The following is a 14,796-nucleotide window of genomic DNA, read 5'->3' as shown; positions in this document are numbered from 1 at the left end:
CTTTAGGCCACTTTGGGTTTTTCGATAATTTTCAATTTTATTTCTGTCATTGTTCAAAGGGACATGACAGTCATTATCAGAGGTTGTCACACTAGTACGTTTTAACTCTTTGACGTGCAGTGATGAGATTAAAAAGATATTTATTCGGATGAACTAAACATGCAAAGTGTCATAAAAACCCACTACAATTAAAATCACGTAGTATTAAAACGATGTAACGTAATACAATAGGAGCATTCATACATATGTTAGAGATCAACTTCTTGAGTATAGTTGCCATATACAGGAAATACAGTCTAAAATAGTAAAAAATGATTATCAAGCAGCCAGGGATGAAGTGTCTTGGTGCGTCAATAAAGATGTTTAAACCGATCAGACCAAATCTGCTATTCGACATCTTCTCACAGTAAACAGACAAGATCTGGAGTTGATGTCTTATGGCCCGGGGGAATGGAGTGTGCAGAAAAGAAGTTCAAAATACTAATTGCTACAGCAGCTGACTCATGTAACTCATGCAATACAAGTGCAGACAGGAAGATGGTAAGGCTATGGAGTGATCGACAGTATAGCCTTCCATGCAGTGGGGTTTGCAGAACGAGGGTCACATGTATAAGGAAAGTCAGAGCGTGGAGCTGCACAACATCTGGCAGCGCCAGGCTCCATTTCCAAAACACAGAGGTGCACCATATTAACAACATTACGTTCACCCATATGTTTTCCCTAGCGTTAGTGCTAATATTGGCTGCCTAGTGCCAACACTGGCACCCTTGGAGCAGGGGTGCCTGTGTTGGACGGAATGATTGTCTGTGTGCGGGAGGGTGTCTCTTCTTGCACATGGGCAATCGGTGGGGATGATTTGTTTACTTCTATGTGTGCTGCAGCGCGCATGGAGGGGGCAAATCGTAATTATTTGGTGATTGTTTGTGTGCGGGTGGGGAGGCCCTTCTGCACATGGACAATTGCTAAGGGCGTGTTGCTCTTTCTGTCTGGGCCGCAGAATGCGGAGCACACAGAGGGAGCAAAAATGAGGGGAAATAAAAAGAATTTCTCCTTGTTTCGCTAATGACTTCAGGGTGGGGAAGGATGAGTTTTTAAACACAGCGCAGTTTGCACTGCCTTCTGCGGGATTCATGAACAACCCGTCTGCTCCATAGGACATTTTGGCATAGATATGGAGACAGGGCACTGTTATCATTGCATAGTGGGGTTACAGCTTTATAAATGGCTGTACAGGTTTTTCAAGGATTTCGCCAATGCGTATGTATGGGATGCAGGTTTAGTAGTGGACTGTATCTGCACGTGCTGAAGGATTCCCCTACACAGCAAGCGTATAATGCATTCATATTGCATAGAATGTTTGGTGCTAGGGACATTTGCAAAATAATTCCCCCCCTTCTCAGACCTTGCCTGGAAATGCCTTTTGTCCTTCTGGAAAAATAAGCGCTTTGGGTTCATTCCTGGGCTTCTTTACTGATGTCCTCCAGGCACTTGCAATATTTTATCCAAGCCATATTGCTCCTTATTTATCTTGCGCAAGGAACAACCATTGACATAAGTTAAATTTTTTACACTCTATACTTACTATTATTGGTGTCTGCTGAGGGGATAGTTAGAACAATCGTGGAACGATTCACGAATAGGGTATACCCCCCCTTCTCTTGGGTTCCTCCTGGGGATTAACGCACGTCTAAGGGTAGGGCGTGACGAGACTGTGGAAGCCGGTTTACCAGGGCCCACATTCCTTGCCGAGCTAAAGCAGAAAGCCAAACGAGGGACTTATTTCGTTGTGGAGGTGATAAACATCTGAGGTGCTGTTCACTATTCCAGGGGGGGACATTACACCAGTCCAAACGGCCCTTCATGGTTGATAGGTTAAAGTCCACATTATTAGTGAGCTATCCTAGTGGTAGCTGTATTGCGTGCAGCCTTCAGGCTAAGTCTGGAGGGAATGTGGAGCAGCGTGTTTTACCAGTCTATAATTTCATGAATGGGTAAATGAAAAAAGAACAGGTGTATAACAATTATATGTATTTGTCCCACACACATCCCTTTAGTTCCTTTCCGAGGCTACAGGCACACAGTAATTTCGCACCATATACGTGGTACTCTAGGGGTGTACCACAGCCATATATTAATAATGTGGTAGGGGTACAACGAATGGAATAGAGATGGGGCCTAGAGCCTGTAGAAAGACTACTTGGGGTCCTGATAATCATACACACCTTCATGTCACACATAAAAAGGTGCCTATGAGCTTAGTTGTGGCATCACATAGTTCTGGGGATGCTTGTGATCATGTCCGGTTGGCTAGGATGATATTTCCCGGAAGCCAAAGTGGCGAGCCAAAAAGGCCCTTGGGCCAGCTTATGGCCTGGCGGAGTTAGGGCTGTGCTAATTGTTTTACCTGTAGACTGTGATGCTGCACTGTTAAGTAGACTGTCTTGTGTCACACATAGATCCTATGCGAAAATGGGTGGAAAACCAGGAACAGGAGGTGATGTCCTGGTTTACGGCAGCCTTGTTAAGAACCATAAATGTGCCGTGGCCTGCCACTGGGTCACTGGACTGCACACGGGATAGTGTGACACTGCCGCTGGGTCACTGTACTGCACAGGGGTAGTACGCCTAATAGAGGTCGTTCTCCAGGGCACTCTTGGTAGCACTAATTCAATCGCAATACATGGAGCACAAACTGAGGCTATGCTTAACATTTACTGTCAACATGTTAATGAGTAGTCACCTGGCGCTAATATTATCTAAAACTTAGCAACTGAGGGTAATGAAAGACTAGCACGTGGACAGCAGTTATCGCCAGAAACATTAATGGTGTATGTTTATCTTTCCATTTTATGTATGGCCGGGTCCATGGTGGATACCCGGAGTGCTCCACATCACAAACAGCTGCAACAGGTGGACAGCCCAAAGGATGCTTACGTCAGTCACGGCTGGGTCCAAGGCGGATACCGGAGGGGTTGCTCCACACCGCAACATCAGCAGCGGGTGGACGTCAAAAGGGAAGCATACGTGGAGAAAGAGGACACCAAGGGCCCAAGTATTGCTGGCAGGTGTAAGTGCTACCCATTCCCTAAGGTGGAAGTGGGAATTGTCCCCCAGGTTTTTTCTTGGTCTTTTCCTGGTTATTGCAGTTTCCCAAACCTGTGACGCAGGGGAGGAACGCATCACCGGAAGGGGAGGAGCTACAGCGTGCCAGCACAAGCAACAGGCTGGACACGGGACAGGGTAGATTTGGTTTGGGGGTCTGTGCCTTGGTCACTTCAGGAACTTCTTTCAGGGACTCTTAGCGCAGCAGCCCGACCCCCCCCCGTCAGGGATGATACTTCACCTTGGGGGGGATTACTTGGCCAAACTTGGGAGACAAATACTCAGTGATGAGCTCATCTCCACTGCGGGTGGGTCTCCTGGACATCTCATTCTTCTAGAGAGGGGGGTTATGTCTCAACCAGTTTAGGGATTACTTCCGAGGGCTGTTAGCGAGCCGGCACTTTCCCCCGTCAGTGGCGATACTTCACCTGGGGGAGAATGATTTGGATAAACTGGGAAGGCGCATTCTGATTGAGGAGATTATCTCAATTGCAGGGTGGAGTGCCAGGATCTGCCCTGGTGGCACGGTAGTATGGTCGCAACTCATAACTCTGTCGCAGGGGTGGGCGGGGGATTCGGTCAGGGCGTTGAATCACTCGGTAAAGAGGATCGACACACAGTTGGAAAAGCTATTTCAAGCCCCCCCTGTTGCAGACGATACCTCATGGGCGTGTCGGGGGGGGTGGACGGTATTACGTGGGGGATGGAGTTCACTGGAATGGAGCAGGTAACGTCTTGTGGTCTGACAGTAGCTGGGCCTGGTTGGAGGGATTACCAGACGGAGGGGGGGAAGGTCCTGGGGTCTGATAAGGTGAGGGCCTGGTTGGAAGGTTTTTTCCTAAAGTGAGAGTTTTCTAGGGTAGGTCAAGGCAGGGGGGGGCCAGATCGTCGGTTAACAATGCTGGCCTGTGGCGGTAAGGTCATTATCGGTGAGCACATATTTGAGGTCTGAGGGGGCAGGCATCATCCTATGGAGGTTCCCGCCCAGGGGGAGGGGCCTGCGGGCCACTCCCACAACTCCAGGGGCAAGGTAATAGATGCTGCAAAGCAAAGGAGCGCGGGTAGGAGTAGTTCACGCTTTCCTTAGGCTGGTAGCCACCCCGCGCGCGTGGACTCATGACGCCACCGGCGCAGAGTAAGGGCCCTCCTTTAGTGGGTAAATGGAGTTCAGGGCGTAGACCGGGCAATTCCCGGGGTAACACTGCGCATGCGCACATCCAGAGGGGAGGCGCAGCTTGTAGGACCTGACACCGGTAGTGACCCTGCCCTATGGCCAGAAATGTACAAAAATTCTAGATGAGGATGTTTAGTTTAAGTTAGGAAACAACATGTATTAGAGTTTTGTTAAAGTCAGGCTCTCAAACTTGTTGCTAAATGTCCTGCTGAATTTTTGTATAAATTGTTGATTATGCAATTAAAACCTTTTTTAATTTCATACTTTAATAAATACGGCCGGGCGACTAGCGCCCGCCTTCCAAAAAGTAAAGACGTCTCGTGTCCACGTTCCTGGGTATTGGGTGCCGGATTGGGGGGGAGGCGGCAGCTAGTCGCTGACCATGTGAAAAGGGGGGGCCCTCGGCCCCCCCGCACGCATGGCGGCGCGGCGACCGTCGCCCCCACTCTCTCCTTTGTCGCCATTCGGCGGTGGGGGCGTGCCCTGGGGGGCGCGGCCCCACCGCCGATTGGCTGGCGGCCTCCCTGACCCGGATCCTGGGAAGTGGGTCCGGGTCAGGGGGGACGGGCTATAGGAGGGGCCACCTGGCCCCTCGAGAATAAAGAGATAGGGAGCGCCCAGGAGACCCCCTTGTCCCTGGACGCTCCCTCGCCGAAACGGTGTGCCCCGCGCTCGGGGCTTCTGTGTTTTCCCACCCACCATCCCTTGGAACAAAAGTTTGTAGCAGTTTTTATGTCTGGTTGAATGGTAAGTTTTGAAGGTACGGTCCACGGGTCTCACTGGATAATAGAGATGGAACTGTTGGTATATTGTGATGCTTTTGTCTAGGAATTCTTTCCCCTGTTTAGCAAGTCATGTGTGAAGTGAATTGTATTTGATGCCATGTGTCTTTAGGCCTTTTTTCCCTTTGTAGCTATACGTTGAGACTGTTATTTCGCGAAACATGTGTGAAGTGAATTGTATTTGATGCCATGTGTCTTTAGGCCTTTTTCCCTTTTTAGCTATACGTTGATACTGTTATTTATTGGCCAGTGTAGCTGTCCTTTAGAATTTTTTCCCATAGGTCGTCGTATTTATTAGGTATGGGGCATGCGGTAAGGTCATTATCGGTGAGCACATATTTGAGGTCTGAGGGGGCGGGCATCATCCTATGGAGGTTCCCGCCCAGGGGGAGGGGCCTGCGGGCCACTCCCACAACTCCAGGGGCAAGGTAATAGATGCTGCAAAGCAAAGGAGCGCGGGTAGGAGTAGTTCACGCTTTCCTTAGGCTGGTAGCCACCCCGCGCGCGTGGACTCATGACGCCACCGGCGCAGAGTAAGGGCCCTCCTTTAGTGGGTAAATGGAGTTCAGGGCGTAGACCGGGCAATTCCCGGGGTAACACTGCGCATGCGCACATCCAGAGGGGAGGCGCAGCTTGTAGGACCTGACACCGGTAGTGACCCTGCCCTATGGCCAGAAATGTACAAAAATTCTAGATGAGGATGTTTAGTTTAAGTTAGGAAACAACATGTATTAGAGTTTTGTTAAAGTCAGGCTCTCAAACTTGTTGCTAAATGTCCTGCTGAATTTTTGTATAAATTGTTGATTATGCAATTAAAACCTTTTTTAATTTCATACTTTAATAAATACGGCCGGGCGACTAGCGCCCGCCTTCCAAAAAGTAAAGACGTCTCGTGTCCACGTTCCTGGGTATTGGGTGCCGGATTGGGGGGGAGGCGGCAGCTAGTCGCTGACCATGTGTGATAGCATTGTTGTACAAGAAGTTATATTGAGATTTTCATGTTTGGTTTTTCATAGGAGCCTTTATTTTTAACATTAAAGTTGAGCTGAATTTCACAAAAAACAGCAGACAATACAGGGAAGCGTTTAAATCTGCACGAATTATCTAGAAATCATTCAGCAGATAAAATGCACGCACGCACGTGCGCACACATTCTGACATTTAAGACGGCATGCCTGATCTCCCTTTACGCATAGGGTGGTACAAAGTAATTACACAGCATGCTACTTTCTAGCTAATATTGCATCATATAACTTTCCAGTTATCTTGACTTCAATATCCCTAAACCCAGCTGAGGTCAGGAGCTCGGTGTATTCGGATTGAGTTTTCTCTTTGCCTTCGGTTATTAACAGCATAATCAGGCTCATGAACTGGGCTGTCAAAGGTCCACTTTTGTCTTCATTTAGAAAGTTTTCCACCAGGAGCACCGCACCACCTGGCAAGAACAAGGACAGCATTAGTTGGAATTCCACTTAAACAATATTTTGCATAGATCAGAATTGCATGAACTGGGAATCATTTCTGATATATCGGTGTTAAGATTAATTATTGCGAAAAACTAGCTACTGTAACATTTCTTGAATGCTTTAACAACTCCAAGGGCCTCATTTATGAGAAATGACGCATCGCTGCGTGAAAACAGCAATGCGTCACTTTTCACTGCGCTCTCCCTGCGACATGATTGATGCGTCATATTTATAATATGACGCATCAATGTCGCAAGGAGTTACAGATACGTCAGTATTTCTGACGTATCTGTAAGCGCAATAGTCACGCATTGCTGGGGTGTGTCACAAAAGTGACGCAACTCCAGCAATGCGTCCTTTCACATGGGGAAAGCCCCATGTGAAAGGGCTTGCGTCAGTCTTACGCCTGCTGTGAGGCAGGCGCAAGATTTTGACGCAACAGCGTCCTAAAAGTGACGCGGTGAAATCTCATAGATTTCACTGCACCACTATTACGAGGCTTCTTGCGGGGGAACGCCCCCTCTGCATACATTATACCTGATGCAGGTATAATGTAGCGCAGGGGTTTACAAAGTAACGCATCTGCTTAGATGCGTCACTTTGTTAATAGTGCGCAACAGGACGCATGTTTTACGTCGCCGATGCGTCACAAAAAGTGACGCATCGGAAGCGCAAAACTCACGCAAGGCCTCATAAATGAGGCCCCAAGACTTTTAACAGTGGCTCCCTGTCTTTATCACTCTAGGTGCTACCACAATTTCTTTCAAGAAGGGTTTACGATTTTATTGATCTGTTCCAATTACTTGTAATAGTAGAATAATGATGGTAAAGGTGTCCACGTTGCATGGAGGATTTTGAGGTAGTCATTGTGTCTCTTACATCACAAGTTCCATATGTCAAATTTGAGGAGGAGCGAGAATGCAATATTGAGCAATTCATTGACCTTTTTGAGATGGAGCTTTGGGGTCCGACAGCGACACAAAACGGGCCCAGGCACCGAAAGAAAAGAGGCGCCATTCGCGAGTCAGATAGCTGGAAAACTTTCACACATTTGCAAATCAGGGCATTAGTGGACTTGTGAAGACAACTGAATATGTTTGCTGCATAATATTGGTGTCTACATACATTTTGTTTGTGGTAATATCAGAGAGAAAAAACAGCCCACCAGACCATAAAACTGGTCTACACACTGACCTGTTAGACCAGTCCTTTGGGCACTGCCACATTGCCCTAATGGGCAACACTGAGCCATATAGCATCTCTTATACCACTCAATATGATTTCTGAATAGAGGCTTTCATATCAATACATGGATGCAGAGGATATCATTACAAGTCTCTGGAATAATCCACAATTTTTGCCCACACCTAAAATATATATATATTTTTTTAGCCAAAGTCGGATTACTGGTAGCACTTGTGAAAAGACCCAAAGTGAGACATTGGTGGGGTGGAGCTTGCTTGGCCCAAAGATGTCCGCTTACTAAATGAGCTCCGCTAACCGCCACAACAATCTGGTAGGTATTGGCTATAATTATTCTTGCTTCTCGCTCTTAACATGCTGAGCCCTAACACTGGTGCCCTGAAGGCTGGAGAAACAGAGCTGATCAGCTCAGCTGAACTGAAGTTATCGACCAGGCGCAGCATCCCCCTTCGCTGTGCGACACAGTGGTAGAAGAGGGTGTTGACTCAGGCTGAGACAAGCACACAAGTTTGTCCGGCCCTCGCGACCATTGAAGGGCAGAGGCTGCTGGACCCCCTGCCTGACGGCGATCCTTCTGCGGGGTGAGTGGTGCCTTTGCAGGCAGCTGCAAATGATGGAGCAAGTTTTCGCACGTAAAGCGACTTGCTGGACTCAACCCTCTCAAAATAATGAGTAATGTATTGACCAACATGTTTCGTCTTACTAACAATGTACCACACGACATTTCAAGTATCTAGGGGAAGCTTTTCAATGTGTTTTTTTACTAACTGTAACTCAAATGCATTAAAATGGCCACCGCAACGCAGGAACTTTTCTGCGCATGCGTCTGTCACACTCACGTGACATGACATACTTACTGCTTTGGTGGGAGAACTTTGCTTCTGCACACTAGCACTAAAGATGGCTGCTCTATGTTCTCATGTGCTAATGCTTTCATTGCTGCTTTTATTAAGTTGCTCGTTCTGCATAATCCCTAATGTTGTAGTTAAAATAAAGTGATGGGAATAGAGTAGAGATAAGTGGTATATAATGCATTCATTTATTCTTTGTTCCAAAATTCTTTCACTTCTACTTCGCTATTAGCTCGTATTTGGGCCTGATGTAAGCTTGCTGCACTCCATTTTGAAAGATTGGAGTCTGAGCACAACAGTCCAAGAATCCTCGAGTCATGGCATTGAACCTGTGCCAGTGACTGTCTTGCTGAAGATGCGCCTGGGAAACTCACCCTTTGACCTCTCGAGAGGAAGCCAAATTCAACATTTTACATACAATGTATTTGTTATTGAAATATTCATTGTCGGGTGGAATAAAAGTGCATGGGAAAATAAAATATTCGGCAAGAACAAGGATCTGAATATTGAAGAGCATGACCTCATAACGGGTATGCTGTGATGACCTGTCCTCGTTTTTTGACCAATCAAATTGAGGGAATTCACACATTTGCAACATTGGGGGGGTGGTACACTGCCCTGAAAAATGGTATATCTAAGGTAGGCTTAGCTAGTTAGATTGTACGGCTTGTCCGAATAGCTGACCTGTCACTGACCCAATGCACTCAATAGGCGATCGAGAGCTGAAGTGCTGACCGAGCACTCTGTCAGAAGATTTGATAACCCAATCAGGGTTCTGAGAAGGAGTTTGATAACCCAATCGGGGTTCCTGAGGGAGAAGATTCGATAAGTCCGACTGTTAGCTGCAGAGAGGGGTGTGACGCTGGCGTTGCACTTTAGCTGTGGGTGCCGGTCCTGACCTGCGGTGGTCCTGTCCTGATCTAATTTGGTCCATACTTATCCTGATTTCTGGTCTGCACCTGTTCTATCCTGTTGGCACCTGCACTATCGGGGGTCCTATCCTTTATCCCAGCCCGTGGCCAGGGTTGGTCTTCACACCATCCTAGGTTAATATAAAAGTTGTAAGGGTATGTCAGTGTGCTGTTTCCCTTGTCTTACCCTTCCTATGTTTAAATGCTTAAAGAAAGTTTCATGATATTTCCGCATCATATTGCTTTGATTATACTCTTCTTAATTGAACAAACTCCGACTAATTTAGTATGGACTTTGAAATTTAAAGTAAACATTTAGATAAAGCGTTTAAATCTTTCCCGAGTCTGTGGTTATTTTATGAGTGCAAATGTTTATTTACTATCTATTTTCTTGCTAACTCCCTTGATCCCTTAGGACTCTAGGTACCAGTGACTAGGATTGGTAGGCCAAGGTATAGGTCCTAAAAAGTTAAAGTAAACATAACTGGTTTTAAGCATAGGTTTCCTGGTTCAAAGTGTGTATGAGTGTATGGGCCCAGGTGAGTATGGTAAAATTCAGAGCAGGTTAACCCGTGCTCTATCACAGACCCGCTAATACAGTTGAGCTCCATGGCGTGTGTGGCACTGCGAATGCTGAGGCTGAGCCAAGGCCAAGGATCCTTGATGTGAGACCTGGCCGGCAGCAACCTGGCGTGAAGGCCTGTTGGCAGGGCACCTACGGTGCTGAATCTCAGACATAAGGTGCGTGCAGGAGGACCCGGATCTACCACGAGCCCTGCACTGCTTGCTTCTTCCCCTGATGGGTGCAGCCCTGCCTCTCATCACTGCCCTGCTCCTGTATTGGGCCCTGAATACTGTAAACTGGCAGGCACTGCCTCATTGACTAACAGTAAAGTGGTGAGCACATTCCTAGCAGGGGCAGTGAGGTTGTGTGACTGTCTTTGGAGTGAGCTGCTGAGATGCACAGTGTGTAGCCCTATTTGACTCATCTTTGTGTGGCCTACAATCAGCACAGGTGAACTATTGCACTCGCGGGCGCAGTGGCTGAAGCGGCGGGTCACGCTGACCCTGCGCTCATCGCAGAGATTCTGATTGGTGCCAGCCTGGGCAACCCAGACAAGACACAGCCTAAGCTGAGCTTTGAGCAGCCCAAATCCAGGCACAGAGAGGACGCTGCAGAGTCAGCTGCGTCAGAACCAGACACGCAGTCTGAAGACCCAACTGGAGACATTAAAACAATCCTTGCGTCTATGCAGAAAGGTGCAAAAATAAACACTTTGTCCTATAGGATGGACTGCATGTCCGAGAGAGTTGACCAACATGTGGAGTGTCTCAACATGGCCGAAGGCAGAATCACTGAAACTGAGGAGGCACAAACTGATGCTAATAGCACGCAGAAACAGATGGAGAGGACTCTGGTTGCTTTGCAGGACAGAGCAGAGGATTTGGAGGCCAGATCACAGTGCGCAAACCTGCGCATTATAGGCCTACCCAAGTCCACTGCGACAGGCAATACGGAGATCTTTATAGAAAAATTGCTTAATACGCTGCTTGGCACTGTCACCTTTTCTCCTATGTTCATTGTGGAGCGCGCGCACCGCTTGCTGGGACATAAGCCACCCCCGGGAGCCCCTCCAAGGCCTGTCATAGAGAAGTTGCTTAACTACAGGCATAGGGATGTGGCACTGAGGAGGGCTAGAGAATTGGAAGATCTGCAGTACGAGGGCTTCCCTCCCTTCTTATTCCCGGACTTCACTCTTAGAGTCCAGGAGGCCAAGAAGCAATTTGCACCACTGAAACGCAAACTGAGGGAGCAAAAAGTAGAAGACTAAATGCTGTATCTGGCGCCACTGTGAGTAATGCTGAATGATAAGGCAAAGATATTCTCTGACTCTCAGTCCCTGCAAAAAGCCCTCAAAGATTGGGACATGACTGGGAAGTGCAGGGAAGACAAGATGATAGATGATCGTGCTAAACCACATGCCAGACTCTTGTGACAATTCAACCCAGCGTGAAGATAATCTGAACAGGACTGGGGTGCTTGGAACTTAAACCTTAATGGAGCGCCTTATTACTGAGAGTTATCACTTTATGCTAAACTGAACAAATCTGTTGGCTCTTACTTGTATAAGCCAGACTCATTGGTAGGGACAATTGGTGCTTTCTTGTGCGAGAGCAGCTATCCTCTAATAGCTGTATACGAGGCTCCCTGAGAGACTTAGTCCCTCTAGTGGAAGTCTCTTACTATTTGGTTAGTGGCGGTGCGGCATTGGGACCACACAGACGTGCTGGCCGACAACTACTGTCCCAATGCGTTTCACGCTCAGCCATCATGAGTTACATAGTGCTTATGTTGCTCATTTGTTATGTTTTGATATATGTACTAATAATTGCTAGTGGGGGAAGTAGGCCGCATATGCCTAGTTGGGGTTGGCATGGCATGGGTGGTACTTTTGTTGCAGTTCAAATGAGCATACTGGGCGTGAGTGATATCGGCAGCTCATTTGAAATGGAGGCTAGGATGGTTAGATCATGTGGTGAATGACAAAGTGGAGAATGATACACTGTGGAACAGGGCAGGGATATAGACGAAGCCTGCGGCTAATGACCTGGAATATAAGGGGCTTGAATGACCATAGAAATCTGCATAAAATTCTAGCATCTCTGAAAAGAAAGGAGGTAGACATTGCGCTGCTGCAGGAGATGCATCTTGCCCCTAATAGTGATGTGCTTACAAGACGTAACCTAGCTGGGCCGTTCCATGCAGCTGGCTCCACCTCCCACTCTAGAGGCGCACTTACCTGGGTTAATCCCTCAATACTCCCTACTAGATATGGTATTCAAAGCTGAACTAGCTGCCACTACTACTGAATTCTTTGACACTAACGTTGGCTCAATTGATTGTTTTGCTACGGTATGGGAGGCCTTTAATGTATACATAAGGGGGTTGCCATGAGTAAGCATTCGGGGGTACTCTTCTCCATTAGAGATAGGCTCGTCTTGTTGGGGGATCGTTTGAACGCACTGGAGAAGGAGGCATTGAATAGAAATTACCCCCATATTTTAGAACAACAGAAAACAATGCTGGAAGAGTACCATGAGGAAGCCGATAGTGAAGTCAAGCACATGGGGAAATACACATTGGCCAAATCCTATGGCGAAGGAGACAGACCCGCGGTGATCACTCGACGTCGGTATGAGTCTGGAGTCATCCAAGAGTTACTAAACGAGATGGGTAAAGCCCTGAAGGGGCAGGCGGAAAATATAAACAGATTTGGCAGATACAATCAGGAACTGTACAGTTCCAAAGTCACCCCAGATGAAGAGTGTTGGACTTGGCCCTTCTGGCAGGTTCACCCCTGAACTTTTTCCTTTTATATGTGACCTGGAGATGGTGATTTTTTGGTTTCGGCGCACTTTCACTGTGTCCCAGTGGAAAGTGCGTGCGCACTCTGAGTGCGTGTGGTGAGATAGGCCTGCCCTCATATAGGAATGCATGGGGAATGTATGTGTCCCTGGTAGTTCCTGGTGCGTGGGGTGTGCAGGCCCGAGTTTGGTATGTGCGAACTCGTGAGATTGAATGCTGCGCAATGATGAGTGCGGCATGAATGTGTCTAGTGTAGAAGTGCCACTTCTAGACATGGGTGCGCGTGTGCAGTGAGTGTGCTGGCGTGTGATTGGCTGGAGCTGCCTGGTGAGCCTGGCTCCAGGAGTCTGGATGGGTCTGCCCCGGTGGTGAGTAGAGAGATTAGCATGCTGATGTGAGGGAGGGGTGCACCTGGGACCTGAATAGGGCTGGGCTTTCCCCACACAATGCTGGCTCCGCCCACTGTGGTGCGACTGATGACGCTAGCCTAACTAGTGAATAGGAAGGATGGCTGAGCACCTCAAGAGTGCTCCAAAACCAGCTGTGACTAGTTTTTCTCCCACCCTGCACCCTGAGACAAAGGAATTCACTGTATAAAAAGGGGCTGTGTCCCCTTGTAAAATGTTCTCTTCTTGAATCCTTTCCTTGAGGGGGCAGCTGCTGGGCGCCAGGAAGACCGCCACTGGGGATTGCCTCCCTGCCTAGGAGGACCCTGTGAGCTGGCTCTGGGCCCAGCCTTGCCCCATAACACACAAAAGAGCAGATCAAGTAAAAAAAAAAAAAGAGAGGAGGTGTGTGCCTACAACAGTAACCGTGCGGTACTGGTGGTGAGTGCGTGAAACAAGGGCTGCCAGAGACATGGGCTATTGGTGACGGGAGGCTGAAACAATTCCCATCAGACCACCCATGTGGTGGAGTTTACGTCACATGGGAGTTGTTAGTCATGCCTTCCCAAATGGTATGTGCGAACTCGTGAGATTGAATGCTGCGTAATGATGAGTGCGGCATGAATGTGTCTAGTGTAGAAGTGCCACTTCTAGACATGGGTGCGCGTGTGCAGTGAGTGTGCTGGCGTGTGATTGGCTGGAGCTGCCTGGTGAGCCTGGCTCTAGGAGTCTGGATGGGTCTGCCCCGGTGGTGAGTAGAGAGATTAGCATGCTGATGTGAGGGAGGGGTGCACCTGGGACCTGAATAGGGCTGGGCTTTCCCCACACAATGCTGGCTCCGCCCACTGTGGTGCGACTGATGACGCTAGCCTAACTAGTGAATAGGAAGGATGGCTGAGCACCTCAAGAGTGCACCAAAACCAGCTGTGAATAGTTTTTCTCCCACCCTGCACCCTGAGACAAAGGAATTCACTGTATAAAAAGGGGCTGTGTCCCCTTGTAAAATATTCTCTTCTTGAATCCTTTCCTTGAGGGGGGCTGCTGCTGGGCGCCAGGAAGACCGCCACTGGGGATTGCCTCCCTGCCTAGGAGGACCCTGTGAGCTGGCTCTGGGCCCAGCCTTGCCCCTCCACCTCCTGAGGAACTTTGTGCTGGTCCCTGGACTTTTGGGAAACTAGCGCCTGGAAGCTCTGTATTTTGCCCCTAGCGCTTGAGAGCGCTTTACTTTGCCTAGTGCTTGGGAGCGCTTTTTGTTCTCAGCCAGTGCCCACCCGGCATTTGCCCCGTTCATTTGCGGATATTTTAAAGTCCCCTGGCAGGTGCCGAGCCCGCCAGGGACCTTGCCACTATTTCTTTGGGGCCCCCAAGCGAGTGCCCACCTCGCTTCATATTTAAAATTGAAGAGGGAGCCTACCCCTCATGTTGCCCCGAATCACCTCCGCAGCCCGGTTCCCCAGGAAGTCAGGCAGCCTCTTGTGACGTGGGCGGGACTTAGAGGCGACCCGGTAGATGCGCGGCCGCCCAATCACCGCGTGGCCCAAGAGAGATAGACCC

At 48.5% G+C, this 14,796-nt stretch overlaps 1 protein-coding gene across 1 annotated transcript in view; it reads right to left on the bottom strand.

Annotated features, from left to right (window-relative positions):
• Positions 1 to 6,237: 6,237 nt before the first annotated feature.
• The window catches only part of LOC144772894 (acetylserotonin O-methyltransferase-like), a 755,766-nt gene continuing 747,207 nt past the window's right edge, over positions 6,238 to 14,796 (bottom strand). The window contains exon 8 of the mRNA XM_078657566.1: positions 6,238 to 6,493. Within this exon, the coding sequence (XP_078513692.1) occupies positions 6,282 to 6,493 (212 nt within the window). The 3' untranslated portion in view covers positions 6,238 to 6,281. The remainder of the gene's footprint in view (positions 6,494 to 14,796) is intronic.

The sequence above is a fragment of the Lissotriton helveticus genome, chromosome 8 (assembly GCF_964261635.1).
Source record: "Lissotriton helveticus chromosome 8, aLisHel1.1, whole genome shotgun sequence".
Classification (NCBI taxonomy): Eukaryota; Metazoa; Chordata; class Amphibia; order Caudata; family Salamandridae; genus Lissotriton; species Lissotriton helveticus.
The sequence above is the reverse complement of the archived record's forward strand: the minus strand, read 5'-3'. Positions and strand labels throughout refer to the sequence as shown.